This window comes from Thamnophis elegans, chromosome 2 (genome assembly GCF_009769535.1).
Source record: "Thamnophis elegans isolate rThaEle1 chromosome 2, rThaEle1.pri, whole genome shotgun sequence".
In the NCBI taxonomy this organism is placed as follows: domain Eukaryota; kingdom Metazoa; phylum Chordata; class Lepidosauria; order Squamata; family Colubridae; genus Thamnophis; species Thamnophis elegans.
In genome coordinates, this window is record NC_045542.1 from 45,313,550 (window position 1) to 45,335,928 (window position 22,379).

General features: G+C 45.3%; 1 protein-coding gene across 6 annotated transcripts in view; it reads left to right on the plus strand.

The window, feature by feature from the left end:
* The first annotated feature begins 242 nt into the window (after positions 1-242).
* Positions 243-22,379, plus strand: part of BAHCC1 (BAH domain and coiled-coil containing 1) — a 133,056-nt gene continuing 110,919 nt past the window's right edge. For 2 of the 6 annotated variants that reach the window (XM_032209179.1, XM_032209184.1), the window contains exons 1-3: positions 17,452-17,739; positions 19,017-19,698; positions 21,813-22,186. In XM_032209179.1, the coding sequence (XP_032065070.1) occupies positions 22,021-22,186 (166 nt within the window). In that variant the 5' untranslated portion in view covers positions 17,452-17,739; positions 19,017-19,698; positions 21,813-22,020. Of the gene's footprint in view, positions 683-1,586; positions 1,641-17,451; positions 17,740-19,016; positions 19,699-21,812; positions 22,187-22,379 lie in introns of those variants that run through there. The other 4 variants (XM_032209180.1, XM_032209182.1, XM_032209183.1 and 1 more) reach the window with 4 other exon arrangements.

The following is a 22,379-nucleotide window of genomic DNA, read 5'->3' on the forward strand; positions in this document are numbered from 1 at the left end:
CGGCGCGGGGGGGGGGAAGCCGTGTGTGTGTGTCAGAAAGATAGACACCCACACCTAAAAATAAAAAGTTGAAAGCAAAACGGCCGAGCTCTGGACAGCGTCCTTTCTCCCTCCCCGCGTGCCCACCTCCCCCGCTCTTTGGCAGCCGCCGTAGGTGGTTTATATTGCGGGCAACGGAGAGGAGCTCCCGACCGGAGGGCTTCTGCATCGAAAGGCGGGGGCGGCGCGGCAGTAGAGCGCGGCCCCACTTTGGGGAAGCGGTCCGGGCACCGCCGAGCCTCGGTTTCCTCCTCTTGTTTGGAAAGCGGAGGAGCCGGGATTTCCTCCCCCTCCCCACGCGCCGTTCGCAGCTGCAACAGGGACGTTACTTTGTCTGGATTCCAAGGCGATCCTTGCCAGGGCTCCCCGCCCGCCCCCTTCCCCCTCTCGCTGTGCCGGGCGTGCGGGTTGAACGCCGAGGGAGCTCCTCTTTTCCCCAAGGCGGCGGAATGCAGCCGAGCTGAAATGCAGACCCCGAATCCCTGTCTTTGCCCGGGGAGGCTTCCTTTTCCTTTCGGCTCCCTTCAAAGCGTGGCCTAGCAGCGGACACCCGGGACTTGGGAGAAAACGGGAGACCCCGATCCCCCCTCTGATCCCTTGCCCGGGAAGGAAAATGCAACTCCGCACTAAAAAGCCCGATCGGGTAAGTCCTCGGAACCCCCGCTGGCTTCGACTCGAGGGGGGCTGCGGGGGATGCTAGAATATTGGAACTCGGGTGATCCACATCGCCCAACGCTCGCCTGGGTTGTGCAATAGAGAGATCGCGGACAGGCGAGGGAGAAATGCCGGGGGTCGGGAGGAAGCCTCAAACTATCCCGCTCCCCTTTCCGTCCCCGAGAGCGAGCGGAAAGCCTTTCTCCCCATCCCTGGCAGCAGCACCCCTCCTTTCCCTCTGCAAACAAGGGGGGGGGGAGGCAAGCCGGCAGCAGCAGCGGCGTGGAAGAAGTGGGAAGAAGAGATTAGATTTCGCTTCTCTCTCATCAATTTTCTGTTTAATGTCACTGGTCTCCATTGTGGGAGAGGGAGAGAGAGAGAGAAGGCACGTCATCCGGCCATAAATTTGTGATTATAGAGCCTCCAGCCCCGTCTTGGTGCCCTAATTGAATGGATTTACTCCACATGGGCAGGTGGGGGGGGTGGACCTTGGAGTTGGAGCAAAAAAGACTACCGACCAAAGACGAAATTCATAAGACAGCGGCAGAGCCGGGGCCGTCGTCGTAAAACCAGATTCTCAAACACCCCGGCGGTCGGGGGTGGAGGAGGAGGGATGGGGGAGCTGGGATCTCGGCGCACACATGCAAAAAGCCGTCCTCGATTTCCGCTTTCCAAAGGCAGAGAAGGCCAAGAGAAGCTCCGGGAAAGGAGAGCCCAAGGGAAGAAAAGCCCATTTCTAATATAATAGGGCGCGCGCGTGTATTTCTCCCACCCATATTTTAGGACTGCTTTTTAAACATATTTTACACCCATGGCTCGGGTTGGGTGCCCTTCCTGTTTGGGTGCCGTTACTTTTTTGCCGTGAGGTCGTCCCCCCCCCCCCGCTTTGGATTGTTTGGTGTCCGCGGCGTGTTAAACGGAACGTTGACCCAGGAAAGCAGCGATCTGTAAGTAATTGCGGCGTCCGTGTCTGCCGTTTGCATGCGTGAATTGCTCTTCTTCCTCTTTTTTTCTTTTGACGTATTGTCTTTCTTGATATTCCTTTTTATTAGGAAGCGCCGTTTCCGCCGATTTAATTCTGAAGTGGGGGAAAAATGTCGCCTTTTCCTTCCCCCCCCCCACTTTGCAGGCTTGTTTTTGTTATAGTAAGCCCATTCCTATGGCGGTTTTTCATTTATCTCCTTTCATGTAATTTATTATAAGGTGCTTGCACGTTGTCGTTGAAAACTCACATCCTTAGCTAAATTCCTCTTTCCAAAAGAAAAATGTTTTATAAAGAAAACAAAAGAGTAATATAGCCTTTAAGTACAATTTGTTCTGTATTTATTCCAAGGTCCCATTTTTGCTTTAACTGAAAATGTACTACTTGGAAGAAAACTAAATTTATTTATTTCAAGTGATACCACTGTACTTATTAAGGAGAAGGAAGAATCTATATACTATTACTTTTCTCTTTAAGCAATTTTAAAAGAAGTAAGGAAGCTTCATAGATCTTTTCCTAATGGATATAATCTCATTTGTCTTAATTTTGGTTGGGAATTTACCCACATATTTTTGCAGGCTTCCATCAAGCCAAGGTCCTTTGCAAATAAATATATTACCCTTTTTGTTACAATTCTGAAATAAAAAAACCTTCAGACTGCTGATAGAGAGCATTGGAATTTATTATTTTAAAAAAATTGAGTTACAAATGTAAGAGTTCATGTTTTTCTACTTTTCAAAGCCTCTTATCCTGGAAACCTCAAATTGCTCAAATAAAATTTGATGTACCCTACTTCCTTTTCAAAAAAAAAAATCACAAAAATTACAGCTTAAGTGCAATAGAATTTGCCAGTGCCACTTATAGAAAATATATTTAAAGCTTGCTTTTGTATCAAACCAAAAGTCATCCACGGCTAACGTTTTTCTTTATATAATTAAAACTGTCCTCTTAAGCTGCCTGCAAAAATCTTTTCAAACCCATTTCTAGGTTTATTTAGAATCACAAATGCTATATTATTTCCAAGCTTGATTTTAAATCCAACTCCCACTCTCATCGGCTTAATTTAAATATCACTGCTTTGTTTTCCTCTGGAAAGAAGAGCAATGTACAGTTGTGAATTTTGATTACTCATAAGTGAATGCATTTACTCCTGTGCTTTATACTACAAGTCATAACACACTGACCCTGCTCTACACCTTATTAGACAGTAAATTTTGTTTTTTGAGTAAATATTCATTAAGACTGCCCAGTGAATACAAAATATACAAGGGAAAAAATATTTTAAAAGGAGACAGCCTTAAATGCTACATAAATGGGAATAGTTTCCTTTTTAAAGAATCTAATATATAGATGTGATTAAAAAGAATTGTTTCTCTCTCCCCCCCCTCCCCCCCGTCCTTCTGTGTCCGGACCCTGCCGCTCGAGTTTCTGTCGATACCTTTTGCAAACTCGGTACAAAAAGTATATTTGTACTAGTAAAGAGATGGATTTATTTAACGATTTTTAATTAAAGGCATTGACTTTCCGTTAACAAAAAAAAGGGGGGTAGCGAAAGATGCAGGCCTGGCTCGTCTCGATCTTTAGGTGCGGCGGCCGGGAAGAGAGAAGCGTCTGGGCCAGAGTTTCCCTTTCGTGGACCGCTCTTTCCCGGATCTCTGGATCGGTCTAATAATCCAAAGGCCGCCTTCCCTCCCTCCCTTGTTCTACTGCTTTCTGGCCCGCGCGTTTGTCCAAAGCTTCCCGAGAGCCTTGGTCGCCCTTGAGAGTTTTTTAAAGCAAGGCTCGGGAAAATATGGGGGAACCTAGGAAGGATCTCTCTCTCTCTTTGCCTTGCTGCTTTTCCTTTCTTAAGGTTTCCGGGGGTCCCTTTACTTTTCTTCCAAGAAATCGTGGCAAGGAAAGGCTTCGTGTCTCCTCCTGCGTCCCACCTCCACCCCCCCTTCCATGCATTGATAACAATGTGATCCTCGAGGGTGATCAGGAGATCGTTCTTTGGTTTCTGCAACTTTAAAATGGGGGGAAAGGCCTGCCGGTGAGTTAAGATTGAGGGAAGGGATCCCTCTGCGTTGGAGAGACAGCCGACCGGCTCTTACCATTCAGGAACGCTGCGCTGGGCAAGTTATCTCTCTCTCTCACACACACACGCGCGCACACACCCCGTTTGCAGGCCTGCCCGCTCTCGCTCCTCTTCTCCCCGACCTACCCGCGGACCTTTTGCTCCTTGGACGCCTCGAGCCCGAGAAGCTGAAGAGAAAGGCGGGTTCCCTTCCCGGAGGATTAAGCGGATAAAGGAGGGCGTGGAAGAAGGCAAAAGGAAGATGGCTGGCGGAGAATGTGCTCCTCCGGATCTCTCTGCAGGCGACTTCCTCCCTCCGGCTTGCAAGGGCTCTCTGGCCGCCCCGGGAGTTCAGGCGGGCTTCATTCCGCCACCTTTGTACCCAAGGGTAAGCGAAGGCAGCCGGGCTTACTTTCACTTCGGGCCAGTCCAACGGAGGCGCCCATTTAGTTTTAAAGTGCTGGGTGCAAGGCCCAAGCGGAACGTGGAGAGGGGGGTTTCTGGCGGGGCGTGGGAGAGAGGTTCCTTCCACCTCGCGTGGAGCGGGAGTCGCAGTCGCTGGGGTTGGTTCTTCGACCGCAGGAACTCCCTCGCGAAGACAGAGGCGGGATTTGTTTTGTCTGCTGAGGCCAAAGCGAAAGCACAAAAGCCAGCCTGGAACTGACGAATTTCCCTGCCTTTTCTTGCTCTTTCTGGGCCCGTCGAGAGCGGGGATTGATTCCCCCCCCCCTTCCGCCCCTTTGCCTCAAGAAACTCAAAGCTCTTTTGGGGGGGGGGGGAGCAAATGAGGAAGTTCCATTAAATTAAGAAACTTAAAGCAAAAAGGAGCCTTCTATTCCTAAAGGAAGGATCAAATCGTGCCTCTCTTCTTTCTCCCATTCTTATACTCCTCTTGCTCCGGCTTCTTTCTCCAAGTTCCATTTTGTGTTTTTCAAAAGGAGGATGTAAAATGTAATTCTGTTCTGCATCCTATGAGTAGAGGGAAGTGTTTTTTTTTTTTTTAAATCATAATCGCTCTCTGTCCTGAACATTGGATGGAACCTGGCTCTCTTGGGTTAATTACAGGCAATATTTCATTCATTTATTACCTGAGGTTTAAAAGAGGGAGGGGGCCAATGCTGAAATTATGGATATCTTTCCTCCTCCCTCTGGGGGTTGGGGGGGGGAGAAGAGGAACACAGAATGGGGGGGGTCATTTGCAAAACTGGTCCTGGTCTTTTGGAAGTAGGGAAATGCAAAATTAAGAATCTTTTTCCTCCTCCCCCACCATTGAGATTTACATGATGCAATGTCATGGCTAGTATAACAATGGTGTATGAATGGTGAGTCAGAACTGCACCGATATTTCATCAGCTGGAGGAGGAGAGGTCCTCAAAAATGTCTTGGTCCAAACATATTCCTGCTCTCTTTTCCCCGAATCCTGGATCTTTTAGAGAAAGAAAATTGGGAAAACCCAGAAATTGAGAAGCGTAATGTGCACCACCCCAGAGCTGCATTCTGTGAACTTTTTGCCTTTCACCAGCTATTGGTTGCTACCCCCTCAAGCCCTTTCCCATTTTGGGCCCCTGAAGTTAAGCCAGCTAAAAGTTGTTCGAGTTGAAAAGATTGGATGAGGGAGGAAAAAGTCGAGGCCTGTTGTCAGAAGTAATAGCCCTAGTCCAAACTCTTGGCCAACTTCTTACTGTTTCCTCTGGGCCATGAGGGACAGATTCTCCTTTAGGTGTGTTGGCCCTCCTCATAAGACCCTTCTCATAAGAGATAATCTCCCCAAATCAAGCTGACCCTACACAGTTTCCAATGCTGACATTTTGGAGATGGGTAGGGAGGAGAAAAGAGAAGGGATATCCTGTCCTTAAGTCTCCTTTTCTTGAATCTTATCCTATTAGAATCTGTTAGAACCCATTAGTTGGCCTTGTTGCTGGCCTTGTTCCTTAAAGAGCCCAGCCGGGAGCAGAGGAGAATTGGATCCAAACAAGGAACATGGTTGATGGTCCTCCTTCAGAGCTGTGGATTAGAGCCATTCTCTTAGGAACTTCATTCAGCAGTCTTTTTCACTTGGTGACTTTGGACTCTGGAAAAGGATGCAGATGAAGCAAAGAATCCCCTTTTGCAAAGGGATGGAGAGTTCTAGGAAGCTCAAAGGTTTGCTTCACTCTTTTGTGGTCTGGGACTTTAGTTGAAGGACTGTTGGACTGGAAGAATGGATTTGGAAAACCTCTGGATCCTTCACAAAATCAGGAGTGGGAGTTTTGCCTGCTACACAGAAGCAAAGAGGCTGGCTTGGGGAATTCCCCTCTTTCTTTCTTTCTTTCTTTCTTTCTTTCTTTCTTTCTTTCTCTTTCTTTCTTTCTTTCTTTCTCTCTCTCTCTCTCTCTCTCTCTCTCTCTCTCTCTCTCACACACACACACACACACACACACACACACTCTTTCACCTCAGGGCCTTCACTTTACACAACAATAAAAGTAGTTAAGCACCAACAGCCACCTTCCCCTCCCCCCCTTCCCATTTAGTCCCAAAGGGAACAAGGCAGAGGAAGAAGAAAGGCTGGTTTTTCTTCCCAGCAGCACCTCCTGAAATCAAGCATTTCTCCCTCTCTTCATTTCTCCCTTGCACAAACACCCACATTTCCCCATGTATTTCTACACTTATTTATTTCACATTTTGATCTCTCTCTTTGTGTGTAGATGCACTCACATATGCTGCGTGTTTTCCTCTATGCTTCCCCCCCCCCTTACCCAAAGTAGCTCACCCCCAATTCAGCCAAAGAGGCTTTAATGATCCTTTTAAAAGTCCCGTTTTGTAAATCCACTCCTGGACTGGATATGTGCTGCCTTGGCTATTATCTAAGTTATGCCTTTCTACCAGCTGCACACACACATTCTGGCACTAATTATGTGTTTATCAAAACAGGCACCCTTTTGACATGTCACAACATGTTTGTGGGAAAGCGGCCTCATTCACACACACACACACACACACACACACCTTATCCCCTACACATGTGTACACACACACACACCATACCCCATTCCTAAATCTTGTTTGGATTATGTTGTCTTTTGGCTATAAAGAGAATGGTATATGACAAGTGTGATCTGAGTATGAACATTTCTATAGTTGCAGGTGAGGGGCACAGGCAAAAGTTTGTGTCTGTGTGTATGTATGTGAATGAGGCCGTTTCCCCATCCGTAGAAGGGCACCTCATGAAAAGGTGGTTTAGATGTTCTTCCTAGCTCTCCAAAATACTGAGAATTTCATTATTGAAAATAATGTTCATAATTCCCTTATTATAATGATTGCTCCAAATACTAGTATACTTCCAATCTGCCGAAAAAGTCCAGGCCTGGAATATGAATGTTCTGTCTTCATCCAATCCGCAGAATGAAAAGAAAGAGTGAAAGAGATTTGGCTAGGCCTGGCACCGTTTATTAAGCTTGCTTTAATTTAACCCAGATGGGCTAGTTCCTTGATAACCTTACACAACAAACACATTCAATTATTCTTTCAGTGTGTGAACACACTGGGATATATTTAACTACAAATTACAATTCTGCATTTAACAGGGCTTTAACTAAAGGTTTAGGGGGCTGAAAGCTCTTGGATACTTTTAAAAGATATTGTTTTGGGGGAGAAAGGCTGGGGCAGAGAAAATATAAATTAGATTCACTGGTTACATCAAGTGTGTGTGTGCACTAACATGCGTGAAAGTCTGAGTGTGATTAATAAACTCTGCTAGGTTTGTGACTAATAAATGTGCATGTTTTAAACGGAGAAATCACAGTGGAAATTGTAGTGAGGATTGGTGGCATAAATATCATATGTTCATAAGATATATGCAAAAAATCCTTGGTAATTAACAGTGGTCATTATCTGAATAAAAGCAGCATTTCTTGCTGAAAAAATCACTATTTGCTGTATAAAATGTGTAGTAAAACTCCTTGCAATATTAGCTTGTCAGTATAAACTTTTATCTGTTTAGATTTCTATGATTAACAAATTTTTCAGTTACTCCTTTTACATAAAGAATCTGGGTGAGTATCACTTCCTTGACCAAGATAGAAAGCATCTTGCTTCCTCCTAAATCCTTCTCTGCCAAAAAAATTTCACATCTTGGGAGATGGAGAAATAGGAATTTAACCAATTAAATACCTTGCTCTTAAATACCATTAGATGGAGCAGAAAAAATGGTTATCCTATCCCTGTTCTCACATCTTTCCTCCTTTATTACTTTGATTGGACTGTCTAGATCAAGATATACAAAAATCTGCTTTAATCATTTCTTTGTTGCTGCTAAAACCTCCACTGTGCAGTAGCTAACTTTTTCAGGTTTCGCCTTCCTATAATTGTATTATTAAAATTGATCGCATCCTATTATTTGATTATTATTGATTATAAAATTCCTATTAGGGAATTTAGAGAATTCTAAAAAGGTTCACATTTTCTCTTTTGGGCTGGACTTAGGAAATGTGGAGAAAAAGCAACTGGAAACAGAAGCCCGTTGAATGCTCTTGCTGGCTTTCCTTTGAGGGAATAATAGGGTGGAAACAAGATTAAATAAAATGGTCTATCCTGTTGGCATCCCACATGGAGGTCAATTTGGAATGCCAGAGAAACAACCTTTTTCAGGCAATGAAAAACTGCAGCCCTTCTTTGCAAGATGGTGATAATAGTAGTAGTAGTGTATAAGATGAGAGTAGTAATGACAATTGAACAATTTAGACTACAGGGTGGCTATTGGAGTGGGAACATTGATCTTTGAGGAGATCAAGGGAGGAGACCCCCACGCTTTTAATTTAACCTTTGCTGGAGTTGGTAGAACTTCCCAATAACCCACAAAAGAGAGTCAAGAATCAAAAGAATTGGCTCCTGGCTACACGGTTTGGGTATTTATTCTGTGGAAAGTTAGTAAGGGGACTTTTTGAGGGAACGGGGAGGAACTAGGATAAGAAAGCACAGTCAGCAGCTCCACTTTCTGTCGAGTGGACAAGGGGAATATCCCCCAAAGCCGATCTGGCCAGTTACAGTCTCCCTTCCTGGAAAATGATATGAGGGGGCTGAAGCGACCCTTAATGGCGGATGAGGAGGGGAGTGTTTCGGAGCTGCAGGGGGAAGAGAAAGTTTTCCTGAGCTGGAGCAGTCAGTAAAAGGTTCTTGTGTGAGACTAAAGGTGTGCTTTCTTTGAAAAACCGTCCCCACCCTGTTCCAAAGGCGAGATTTATCTTTTAAACCGCAACAGCAGCATTAGATATTTTCCTGCTATCGGGAAGCTCACAAAGCGCCCCTTAACTTGGGAATTTCCCCCATCCCCTTTCTTCTCACGAAAAAAAAGGGACAGCATTTTCCCTTTAATCGGCCCGTGGAATGAGGCAAGGAGATCTGGCGGAAGAAGCCTGGGCTTTTACGCCGGGCCAAGGGAAGCCGATCACCGCTAGGCCCGCTGGCGAGCGAGCAGACCTCCCCGATCCCCCAGAGGGTAAAGGCCGCCAAAGTCCTGTTACGGAACAAAACAAAAACCACCCTTCTCAGGAAACGAGTGCGTGGAGATCGAGGGCAGCGAGGAAAGTGGGTCACGCTTTGCGGGGTTCGAAGCCTGGCGAAGTTTACGCTACCCCGTGGGAAGAGCGCTCCTCTTCGCTCTCCTTTTTCTCTGCTCCACTCCACTCCCACCCTGCAGCTTCGCCCCTGTACAAAACATTTTGAAGACCGAAATGGATCTGGCTAAAATAGGGCTCGGTGTGTGTGTGTGTGCGTGCGAGAGAGAGAGAAAAAGAAGGAGAGAGACGTTTTTCCCTTGTTTTCTCCACCTTTTGTATCGGCCAGGAGTTGTCTTTTCGGTAGTCGTCGGAAACAGGACGTGTTTGCACGGGCTGTTGGCAGCAAAAGCGTAGCACGTGCTTGGTTCCCTCCCCCCCCCCATTAGGAAAAGGGATCGGGTGAGCGGGGTGGGGAGCAGCGGAAGAATAGCGAGCGAGGGATCGCGAGGCCGTCCCTCGCTTTGACCGACTTTTTGTTGCTTGGGTGGAACGAGGAAAGCGGGAATAGATCTGGGCTGATCCCTTCTCAGCCGGACTCTGCAGCCGCCTGCAGGCATGGCCGCAAGCCGCGCTTGCTTCGCTGTCACGCAGAGCTCCTTTCGGCACAGGCATGTACACATTTAGAGTAGGACTAGGCAGAACACTTGAGATCGCTTTGGAAATTTCTCCATACTATAAACTGGATGGATTTCCCCCGTCTTGGCCGCCTCCTCCCAATTTCCAGGGAACGTTTTACATGCTACAAAAATGAGTAACTCTTCCAAGCCAAGAAATTGTTTCTAATTTACTCCTTGACCAAACAACACATGGAACAATGAACCCGACCCAAACGATTGCATTAAGAGAGGCGTCCAGCATACAATTACCCAAATGTAAAGATTTGCATTTCCTAGCCCTTATTAGGCAATTATTTAGTGTGCTGTGTTAATCCATAATTTTATTTAACATACCGGGGGAGGAAACTCCCGCCCCGGCTGCTGCTGCCCCCCCTCCCCATTTTTCCAGATGGAAGAATATTAAATTGCAATATTTTAACACACTTCCCTAGAGTGTGAAGGTTAGCTGAGGTCTGAGAATTTAAAATGATTGCATATTCATTTAGACATGAAAAGAATGTTTCCATGTTGGCTACTTGGAGCAAAATTAAGAAGGGATTCTGTTATTTTCATCCTGGCCACCTTGCTTAAAAGCTGGAGTCGAGGTGAATTCTCATTCCCTGTACTTTTAGTTACAATCTGGAAGATATAAATTGGTCACTGAGTAAATATTTATCAAAATAGGAAAATATATCGTGAACCTAATCCTGAATATTGTGGAAAGTTAATAATACTCTTTAAAGAGAGCTCAGGCGAATTCTTGTTCCGAAAGGACATCTCTCAGAGATGCTAGAGAAGGGGACAGTGGAGGGATGACTAAGTCCAGTGCAGTTACACATTGTCCTATTAAATTGCAGATTGAGGATGAAATGGCCAGATACTCCAGGGCACTGATGGGGTTTAGAAGCCTTCAATCATTCCTTTGGGGAGGGGGGTGGATAACATGGCTTGCTCACCAAACCCAAATCTTGCAAATAGGTGTTGCCTAGAAAGTCAGTCAGGTGGATGCAAACAGAACTGAAAGCCAGCTTTGCCTTTCAGAGAAATGTGCTTCACATGAATCCATAACCCATTGCATTCCAGATCCATGTTAATATTTCCAGAGTGCTGTTTAAATAGGCTGCATGCTGAAAACAGAGCAGTTTAACAGAGTTTTCACTTTAGCCGGTTCTAACCTTGTTCCTCAAGAGCTCAGAGAGCTGCCTCCCCCCCCCCCACACTTTCTAAAAGACAGGGGATTTTGCTGACTGAGCCTTGGTTCTAGCGAGAAGGGCTGAGGGGGGCAGGGGAGCTTGGCTTTTCAATCTAGCCATAGGAGGCGAACCAAATCCTCTTGATCTTTATCCTCCTGAGGTAAGCAAAACTCAGACTAGCACCAGGCCTAAACCAGACTACATTGTAAGCCAAACTTATGCAAGCCTTACTTCTGAGGAAGCACCCACCAACCAAATGCAAGCTGATTTGCACAGGGTAGTAGTGGTTCCACCACAAATGCGTGAACGACAAAAGCGCGCCTGACTAAACCGTGGTGACAAAACTGTGCCGACAAAACCGCGCCGACGAATGAGCGCTGAAGCGCGCCGACAGAAGCGCGCTGTAACCTAACCCTAAACCTAACCCTAAACCTAACCCTAAAACTTACCTTAACTTAAATCGCGCTTCTATCGGCGCGCTGTTGTCGGCGCGCTGTTGACGTTCGCGCTTTTGTCGGGTCACGGGTAGGGGTAGGTCAGAGCATGGTTATCCCCCAAGTAAAGCCCAGAACAGCTTTTGTGACCTGGAATCCCAATTCTCTCAGTGCTTTCCCCTCAACCTGGATACTTTTAACTTCCCCCATCCTCCCTTTAAATACTGCACACCCCCAAACAAGCGTGGCTTTAAGGGGGCGGTGGTGAACAAATAGTTTGTGCACAAACATACTCATATACACACACCGGAAGGTAGAGTTGAGTCAGGAGATGAATGCAACTCTAAATATTTATTTCTAACTGCATTATCTTCTGTCTCTTACAGAGGAAGCCGTAGAGATACTGATGCTCTGCTTCGGTTAAATTAAAAACATTTGTTACCCGTGGACAGATTTTAAAAAATAGTGGAAAGGGAGAAGCTCTAACCTTTGCTGACAATGTCCCTCGGCCTATCAAAAAGCTTGATGGAGTTTCCCTCCCTCCCTCCCTCCCCGTGGCACCATTCACTTCAGGAATACAAAATGATTGCGAAGGAAGAAAGGAAAGAAAGAAAGAAAAGGAAGGAAGGAATCTCCCAACCACCAGTTTTGTGTAAGTGAGCAGGCAGAATATGAGTTACTGGTAATTTGCCAACAAACCTCTGGCTTATATACCACTCCTGTCTAAAGTTATTTGTTTTAACAACTGGAGAAAGAAAAAAGAAAATAGAAAGAAAGAAGAGAAAAAGGAAAGAACATTTTAACAAAAGAAACAGAACTGCAGAACCAAAAGAAGTTGATTTTCAAAATATAAGAAATAATCAAAAGCCATGGGATTTAAAATCTGCTTTCATTTTTTAAATGTGAAGAAAAAATTGAATGAAATTTTTAAATCTTCATTTTTTTAAAAAAAGGAAATATCCTAAGATTGTTTTTTAAATCCAAATTTTAAAAGGGGTAACAAAAAAATGAGAGGTGTGAGAAGCTAATTTATTTCTATATTAAACCAACCAAGGCCAATTTCCCCATTTCCTTTCTCTTCAACTGCATTCATCTGCCCCAAGGTCCACCTTACTTGCCTATGCTTTGTTTCTCTCTTTTTCTCTCCCCTACCCCTATTTCTTAATTTGGGACTTGGCATTTGTTTTTAACTTTCAAACAAAATAATACTTAATTCCCCAGTCCAATAATAATTAGACTGAATATAGTCATCTTAAAATCAAAATAAAAGCAAGCTTTCAAACAGTCTGAGATTTTGCTGTTCTGGGCTTAAACCGGTGATAATATGCAGCACTGGGGTACTTTGCCCTAGGCTGAGAGATGGAAAAGAGACTGTCAATCACGAGACGCTTTGGTGACCAGGGACAATCCCCTTTGCTGGACTGGCCTTCTTCAAGAGCAATCAGTCACTTTGCATTAATTACCCTTCCATCCATTCGCCACTGCAGGGCAACTGCTGCTTTTGCAGAGACTTGGTGCATTCACAACCAAACATCACCTGAAAGAACAAACACCCCTAAACAGCTTCTTTCCTGGCTTCAATTCACAACAAAATGAATCTGGAACTACTGTTTCGTCCTGCACCTCAACTTTCATCTGTTTCCCCATGCACTTTGTAACAAACAAACAAACAAACAAAATGATAATAAACACACACCTTAAACAGTGGAGGAAGTCCTCTCCTGGATCAGTGTTCCTGCCAAAAATTTACCAAGAGGAACAGTTCTGTGCACCAGGCCCAGAAATCTATTCTTTTCAGAGTTAAAGGATTGGCTTTTGTAGAAGTCTGCCTGAACAGTATTTGATCCTACAGCCTTCCTATAGGGAGAAAACCCACTGAAAGCAACAGGATTTGCTCTCTCCCCATCGTGGGGAGATTGTCACTCACAAACCAGCAAAGCCTGGGGAAAATTTACGTAGGTTTCAATGCACTTTAGACTTAATTTTGACTTCAAACTGATCCTAAACCTACTAAAACAAGTGACTTCCTCTGAAGTGACATTGGCACTACAGTTTTGCTAAACTGGGAAGGGATTCCAGGCCAGTTGGCATTTATTTCTCTGTAAATAGGATGAGGATCCTGCTGTTGCGCTGCTTTCCAAGATTATAAATAAATAATTTAATAATCCCCATTAAATAAATATAAAGAAATTCAAGACAAAGTAGCCAGCCTTACTTACTCCGGGCAAATATATTTAGGATCAAGTGGGTGATTCTTGTTCACATGTTGCAATTTGTGTCTGTAATGTTTGAACAGAGCTCATTTTCTTCTATCGCAAAAGACAGAGTACCCTGAGGTGGCATTTCCTCTTTTGCATGGAAAAGACATGGAATTGTAAGTCTTCCTTAAGTCTTTAAGACTCCAAACCCTGGAAACCAGCAAGGATTTCTTGTACCAAGGCCCACTCTGCCTTAGACAGATCCTGCGCCTGTCGTGGGACCAACACGAGGACACTGAAAGGCTCTCTGTCCAGGGAAATGGAAGCGAGGTCAGGGCAAGAGACTGGGTTGACTAGGAAGCTATTGTCCAACTGAGCGAGAAAATTTTCTCTCTGCGAGTGAGAATAAAAGGAGGAGCAGAAAGACAATCTAGAGATGGAAGCACAGGGCATATATTAAAAGAAAATTAAGGCAGCACGACCAGATGGAAACCCCCAGTCCCTATTCTTCCTCTGGGTTTGTCATTTCAGAAAATAGGGACCCAAGATAATCTAGGTAGACAAGTTCTGTCTCGCCACTGCTCCTATCCCCCAGAAGAATCTGCATGAATCAAAAGTTGCTTCGCAGTTTTTCAGATCCTGTTCCAATGTGGGGAGGTAATCCAGGCATTGCAGCTTTTTTGTTGTTGTTTTGTAAGGCCCATTCTGCCTTGCAGACAGATCCAACTGAATCCCTTCTGACCCCTTCCCACGCCTACCAGCCGATGTTCTGGCTGAGGGCCTAGATAAACAGCAAGATCGTCGGTGGGTTGAAGACTTTAGGAGGCCACCACACGTACACACACACACACACACACACAGCTTTGTCGTTGTCTGTGTGTGTACGTATGCATAAATGTGTCAGATTTGCTGCTGCGAATGTAGGGTTTTTTCCCTTCCCGTGTTTAATTTTTGCCTGCAGAATGGCCTCTTTCTCTTTCAAATCTCTGCTTTGAACCTGTAGGTTTTCTGATAGGGCCTTGTGTTGCTGGCAGAAAGGATGAGTTGAAAAGTGCCTTTGCTTTCAGTTTTTCCCTCTTCGGCTCTCACTTTTTCTGAGATCAATTCAAGAGCCCCAACTCTCCTTTCCATGAACCACTACCTCCTTCTCTCTGGCCATAAATAGGGCTCCTTTCAGAATTATATATTCTCCTGCCTGTTTTTAAAATTTTAAAATTTGTGTGTACTTTTTTTTTTTTGAACATACATTTACGGTATTAACAGAAAGCCTTATGTGACTCAGAGGGTGTCCCATGTAAATTTTGTTTCTAAAATATCTGGAAAGTAACGGGCCTAGCATGTTTGGGGTTTCATCTTGTTCGAACCCGGTTCTGTTTTGGGCACCAGACTGCAAACTGTAGATGCTTGTATGTATCTAAGTTACTTATAATAATTGATCCATTAATAATGTGATGTAAAGAACAGCAACAATGTTAATAAATAAACTCTCACCACCATTAGAAGGTGCTGATCCAAACTGGGTACATCAGCACTTAAGTGGGTTGGAATATTGGGATAATTCCCCTCCTCTTCTGGATAATCAAGGGGTGCCTGGTTTCAGCAAACCCCATCATCATCATCATCATGGGAAATGCAACCTCTCTCCTTTAACTGAAGAATACACATAAGCACGTACACACACACACTCACTCGCTTTTTAATTTAATTCGCCGCTCTGGTTAATGAATAGCTCCATTGTAATCTAATATCTCTTACGGGTTATTTTGATTTATTCTGCATTTTTAAATCAATTAGGCTCCTTTTAATTTTTTTTTAAAATAATCGTAATCACGAGTAAAGGGGGGGGGCTGGAGAGGATTCTGAGTCTCCCAGCCGCTGCCATGGTATCGCGTGCGCGCGCACACACACACACACACACACACACACACACGTATACGTCCTTCAACCTCGTTCGATCCCTGGAACTGACATTTCTCCCGGTTAGCTTCGCTACAGATTCCGCCTGTGCCAAAGCGGAACGTTCGTTCTCCCGGAGGCGTAGAGTTTTGCACGCTCAAGATGGATCCAGTTTGCTCCTCCTGTCTGGAATTTGGGAAGCTCTGGACCGAGGCTATAAATGCAGCAGCGGAGCCGATGAAATCGACTTTTCCGTAGCGTCTTCTATCCAAGTCGGCTTGGTCGGCTCGCGGCTTCCCGAGCATGCATTCTCTCGCAGCCTTCCCTTCCTTGTCCCGTTTAAACAGCGAGAGATTTCCTAGCTTTGCTCCTCATCCTACATGGCTTGCACCGTCGAGAGCCCTTAGACCCCGAATCTGTAAAGGGAGGAGTCCCCGCTGATCAGTCCGCCCCTGCACCCCCCCCATCCCTCCGGTGACCAAACCTGCCTTGAATGAATGGCTTTACTTTCAAAATCGCTAATAGGGACTCAGTCCGTTTCCCCTTTTCTTTCCTCCTTTTGATCCTCTCCACTCTTTGACCTTCTTTTGGCTCAAGGGACGGTAGGCGCTGCCTCGGGGAATGGGGGGGGGGGAAGTGCATTGGGTGTGTGTGTGTGTGTGTGTGCGTGCGTGCGCGCGCGCTGGAAACAGTCCCCAGCTTATCTCCTTTCATCAAACCAGCCCCGGGCCCCCTGCAAACCGCGGGGCCAGTAATTGCTTTTTTCAGGCAGCCCAGTGCGGACTGGCGAGCAGCCAATCAGCGCCTTGTTTACACTGGGTGATGGACAGCGGGCTGGGCGACTGCCAACCAATCAAGGCGTCTCCTGGAAGTGGGGAAGGAAAGACCGAAGGGGGTGGGAGAGAAACTGAAGCCTATGCGGTTAACCTCTCAATTGCCGGCACAAAGCCGTTTGAAGGCTTTTATGCAGTGTGGTTTCGAGCGTTAAAAAAATGGCTTTGGGAACGAGCGATGGTATCGTGCAGGTAGGAAAACGTGTGTATGAGTGCCCTATTTACAAGAAAAAGTGGCAATTTAGCGAGAGAGCATATCTTGGAGGGGGTAGAGATGGGCAGGGAGTCTTCACGGAAACGTGAAGCGTGGGAGACCAAAAAAGGGAAAGGAAAGAGCGACCGGATTGCAAACAAATCTCCAGTTTTGATAAAACCACAAAGGGTTTTTTGCATGCGTTTTGTGAGCAAGAAACCCAGCAAAGGGACTTTCCTGGGCTTGCAAAAAACGCCCATTGAAGGTGGCGGCAAAGTGATTCGCCTACTCGAATGGCTTTAAATCCACAGGCGCCGAAGACTCAGTGAACCATAAGAGCATACTTAAGACCTAAATCACTCTAAATCTCTGGGTATTTCGTTTTGTCTAATAACTCTTAAAAGCTGCCGGATGGCAGGCAACGCAATCTCTGACGTCCTGATCTGTACGTTGCTCTGATTCCCCACTTTTGCATCGTCCAATTTATCAAAGCGAGAAGAGTACCACAAAGTATCCCCTTCGCTGCCCAGCTGATTGGCGTGAGTGCATGCCTACGAGCTGAAGCAGCTTTCTGATGGGACTCCCTAGCTCTCCATTCTGCAAAGCTTTTCTCTCTCACTCTTTCCCTTTCTCCCCCACTCCTCCCTCCCGCTTCGCATTGCTACGCATTTCCATTCAGCTAAAGCAAAGGGAAGCTGCGCGAGGGGAGCTGCGCAACTGTAGGGACTTGAATTAGGCGCCATTGGATTGAGTAGTAGTCATGCTGTTCTCTGATTGGCAGTTCCCTGGCCCCACGCCAACCTATTGGGAAGCCTGTTTACGCAGAGAGAGTGGCACGAGCTTATTACCGTGGAGGACAAGGCGTCCAATCAGTGAGCGTACTCACCCTGAGTGAGTGGCACGAGCTTATTAGTATGCAGGGAGAGTTGCTTGTAGGACTGAGATGCGAGGCTGGGGAAGCTGAAGCTCGCGACAGGGTCTTTTTTCCTTTCTGCAAGGAGCAGCAGCCAGTGCATTTACAGTGCAACAGTCAGCACAGTGCAAATACCAATAGGAATACAACAAAATCCCACTCACTGATTTAATTGTATTGCGTTCCCTCTGTGCAAAGGAACACCCCTCCCTCCAGTAAGTAACTAAAATTTATTTAGCATTTTGAACGTTCATGATTTGTTGATAAATTATTTATTGTTAATATGTATACCTTCACAATGGTCAGATCTAATATATATATAAATGAGCGAAACCATTGCTGCAAATCTATATATTTAAAAGCAATGCAAATACCTGACGATTGAAAAATGTAACAATTGTATCCTTTCCTCAACTAAACGATTTTTTTTTAAAAAAACCACTTCCTTTGGGGAAGAAAATGCATATTGTTTCTAACGAAATGCAAAACTTAAGAGATATATGCATGTTCATGTTTTATTTTTTAAATGGCTTCTATTTCCTGGAATTTTTGGGCACTGCTCCGTGTAGTGCTAACAAAATCTATGATTGTCCTCATATTTCTTACTTGAAATTCTAATCAGTTTGTCTGCTCTTTTTTATTATTAAATGGAACTCCAAATGGCTGCTTTACAAGAGAAACAAACGGGCATTGTGGCAAATAGGCATTGTGGCAAAAGGAATACATGTAAATTTGCAGCCTCCATTTTTCTTTAAAATGGATCATAATAGGCGATCTTTGTGATTTTGATTCCTTCCTGCTGTATGTTCAAGATGCTCTGCGTCAGAAAATACTTGAATTCCTGGGGGTTCTAAATTACAACAAAAAATGAAAACAATAAAGAATATACGCATTTGTATTTATTTACCCGCCGGGGTGTGCGTATGTATAACTGATCTTCCGCACGGTAAGGTAAAAATGTCTTGCCGTGGAGGAAAACATGCCGTTAGGATACCTCTTAAGGATTTTTTTTTAATTAAAAAAAAGAAACCCCGTCTTGCTTGTTTGGGGTTCAATTTAAAACGGGGAACCATAGTTGATTTTTTTTTTTGACGGACGGAAAAGGTTTCTTGGAACTGAATAATTCAGTGGCACGCTTTTGTTTCTCGGCTTCCTCTTTCTCAATCTACTCTGCCTGTGCGCAATGGTTGCTTGCGATCATCGTTTGATCTTTAAAATGCCCCAAAATTGCTTTGGGTGGTGGCCTTGTTTGCTCAGCTCAATATATCGAAACCAGTCAGCCTCGCTTCCTTTACATTAATAAGAACGATCATTGTTACTTTGCAAAATAATATTTTTTAAAAAAATAATAATAAACGATTCTGGGGGAAGCAAGCCATTGAACATCTAAGCAAAATGAAATGGTTCCAAATGCGTTTAGCTGGGAGAGAGAGAAGAAAAAATCTCCACCATTTGGGAGAGATCTCAGGGGTTTATTTTTTTTATTTTTTAGCAGCCTTCGGGGTCGTAGCAGCGACAGGCCCTTTTTGATGGCTGCCGCTCTCGAGAGATCTTCGATGGGCTTAAGAGAAGGACTTTATCGCGGCAGAGGCTTCCTCACCCTTTTTGTTTTTTCCGACAAGGCCCGAGAGCAGTGCGCCGAAGCGTTTGAACTCTGCCGGATCTTCAGTTTCTTTCTTCGTCTACCTCTTGGAGAGTAGAGCAGATTTCTAGTCCGCGCAAAACCTCGGCGATTCAGTAACAATTGACCAGAGAACCGACCGCTGGATTATTCTATCTCCCCCCCCCACACACACCGTTCCCTTCCTTGCCCCAATTAAAACAAGGGAGGGGGGCGTAGCTCTCTGGAACCGAACCGTACAAAATGTACACCATCCTTTTGTTCCTTTGGAAGTCCGAGCTCGGCTATTGATTTTAAAATAACCTACCTCGTTCTCTTCGGCGACGCGTCCTCCTTGTAAAAGAATCGTCTTTAGTTTCTGCAGCGCCGAAGGGAAAGCCAAGGAAGATCCCGAAGGCGAGATCGTTCCTGATTTAGATTGACTGGATCCGGAGGCCCTCCCGCTGCACATCAGCCCGCTTACCGGTTTGGAGAAACGTTTGGTTTGCCTTTTTCTTTTCCGGCAATAACAATTGCCAAAATGGATCCGACCTTAGAACAGATCCTCTGCACGGTACGTGGTAATAAAAGTGCTGTTCCTGGAACGTTGATGCTAAAACTTTTCCTCGATCTATAATCAGGATTTCCAATCGGCTGGTATATTTCAGTCTGATACACTTCCCCCCCCCCCTTAAATATGCAAATATTTTTAAAAAATCATAAGGGGGAGAGGAGGTAAACCAATACACAATGTTCCCTTCATACTGATGTATCGAACTCAAACTTGCTGAAGTTGCTAATTTCGCTTTTGTCTTCCAGGCTTCAACTCTTCCACGACCCCCTCCCTCCAGTCCATTATTTTTTTACTGCTGCTTCTCTGGGAAGATTTTTTACTGTTAAACAGGGTGGGTGGGAGGTGATGAGAATGTACATTTTTCTTATAATCCCCCCAAATTGTAAAATATAAAATATTGGCAATATGTAGATGATTAAAATTTCCAGTAATAAAGAAACTTGTATTTTTATATGTAGTGGTTCTGTTTACTTACAATAGAAAGCTCTCTGTATTTCTTTCTTCCCCTCTTATTTTATGTAGGTGTGCACGCACGCACACATACATGTGTGTATGTGTAATCTTATCAGCTGTGCAAATATGTAGTCATTTAATACCTTGTTTTCAGTTATAGATTAAATCAAACACCAAGTAGTAGAGCAATGTTAAGAGTTAAAAGCTTTATACCTAACCATTTAAAATAGTGTTCAGTAAATAAAAAATATTGTTTCATTATTCCAATCATGACACATTAAGGTAAGCAAATGTGTTTTCCCTTTCTTCCAGATTGTTAATCTGTAAGCATGTTCAGTATGGAGTTACTTTCAGTATGGATTGAATGGGCTGTGGATCCTTCAATGTTCTCTATCAGAACAGATGCATAGGATGAACCACCTCACTGTAAAAGAAGAAAATAATTTGGGTACTCCTCTTTCGCCCTGTGGAAGCATTAGATCTTCATTAATAGTTCAGTGACGGTTTTTTTTAAATATGGGAGATACACATTTTTTGTATCCAGAAATTAGTACGATCTTTCAGTGCAGCACAAGTCTGAAAGGGGGGGGGGGTTGAGATCTTTTTATCCCCCCTCCTTCCTCTTGGCCTAATGTTACACACATTGGGTCTAAGCCAGAAACCCCTTATGTGTAAATGGAATGAATGCACAGGAAGGACCTTACATAACTGTTTTGTCTAAGAATACAGTTGTAGAATTTAAACCCCTGCCCTTGAAGGAGGAATGCAGGACTTTGCCACTCAAGTGTCTACAGTGAGATATTTATTTTTGAGCCCGAGTAATTGAAGCCCAGCAAACTCTTTTCCCCTCATCTGGGGTCTGCGCAAGGAACGCATTCGTTTGGGTTGCATCAAGGCAACTGGTTTACAAACTGGGAAGCCAGCGAACCAAAGATAATCTCCATTCCTTCCACCCTGGTACATATATATGTATGTAAAGCAACACATCACACTTAATATAGGGGCAAATAAAAGAGACTCCCCTATACCTAACATTAACATTTTGAAAACCATCCATTTGAAGATATAGTAGTCTAAATACAGCAGCAAAGAAATAACCCATGTAATCGTAGAACACTGATCAGTTCAAAATTACAAATACCATAGTTGAACAGAAATATCACAAATAACAACGCTTTTTTCCTCCTCAAACCACCTCGTCTCCCACCTTCCCCAATTACACTGGAGGCACCGCTCCTGTTTTCATCTTACGGGGCCGCTTTATCTCTTCCCCGCCGCGGTAATAAAAAAGGTACAAGGCCTGGAAGCTTCGCATTGTTGCCTTTTCTATTTTCCACGTTGTTTTTTTTAAAAAAAGAGTTCGATCTATTTCTTTTAAATCTGGTGGTCGCCGTGTAATCCGTAAGAACCAGTTGCTTCGTTCGACAAAAGAAAAGGCAGGCGGCAAACGAGGGACAGACGTAGAAGGCGGCGCGATGTGTGTGTGGGGGAGTTAGTTTCCACAGTCTACGGGGTGTGTAATTTTTTTGGGGTGGTGGGGGAACTCAACAGCGGGGCTTCTAGGACGAGGTCGCCGTAGTATTGCCCGTGGTTAATCCAGCCCGTCCAGCGCCGACGGCTTCCTCACGCGCTTGATATTCTCTTCTCCCTTTGCCTTGCAGAGAATGAGGCCGGATCGCCTGTGCCACGAAAAGCGGAGGCCGCTTGGAGGGATACGATTATCCTCGTGGTGTTGAGGGGGAGCCCCTTCCTTCCCCGCTCCCGCGGCCTGCAGATTTCCCTTTCCCGTGGAAGAGGGCGAATCTTCGCCCGCTGCAAGGCTGTCCCTTTCCTGCCGGGGGCTTCGGTTGTGGAAGCGTCAGCCGCGGCATGGATGGCCGGGAGTTCGCACCTCCGCCTCCCCTCCTGGCCGAGCGGGGCCACCGCAACAGCTCCAGCCGCCTGGCTTCCGCCGGGCACAACTCGGTGCAGCACGGAGGACACTTCCAGCCCGGGAAATACTTCCCCTCGCCTATCTCCATGGCTACGCACACAGGTCAGTGCGGAGCGCCGGGGTGAAAGGAGCGGAGGGGATCTGAGGGGGCCTTGGAGAGGTGCGAGGAGGCTCGGGCGCCCTGACTCTGCGGAGGGGCGAGGGAGGGGTCGCCGGCACCAAAGGAGGGGCGCCCGATTGAGCTGCCCTTCCCCCCCTTCCCCCAGAAAGAAAGAAAAGGAGTGAGTGTGTATTG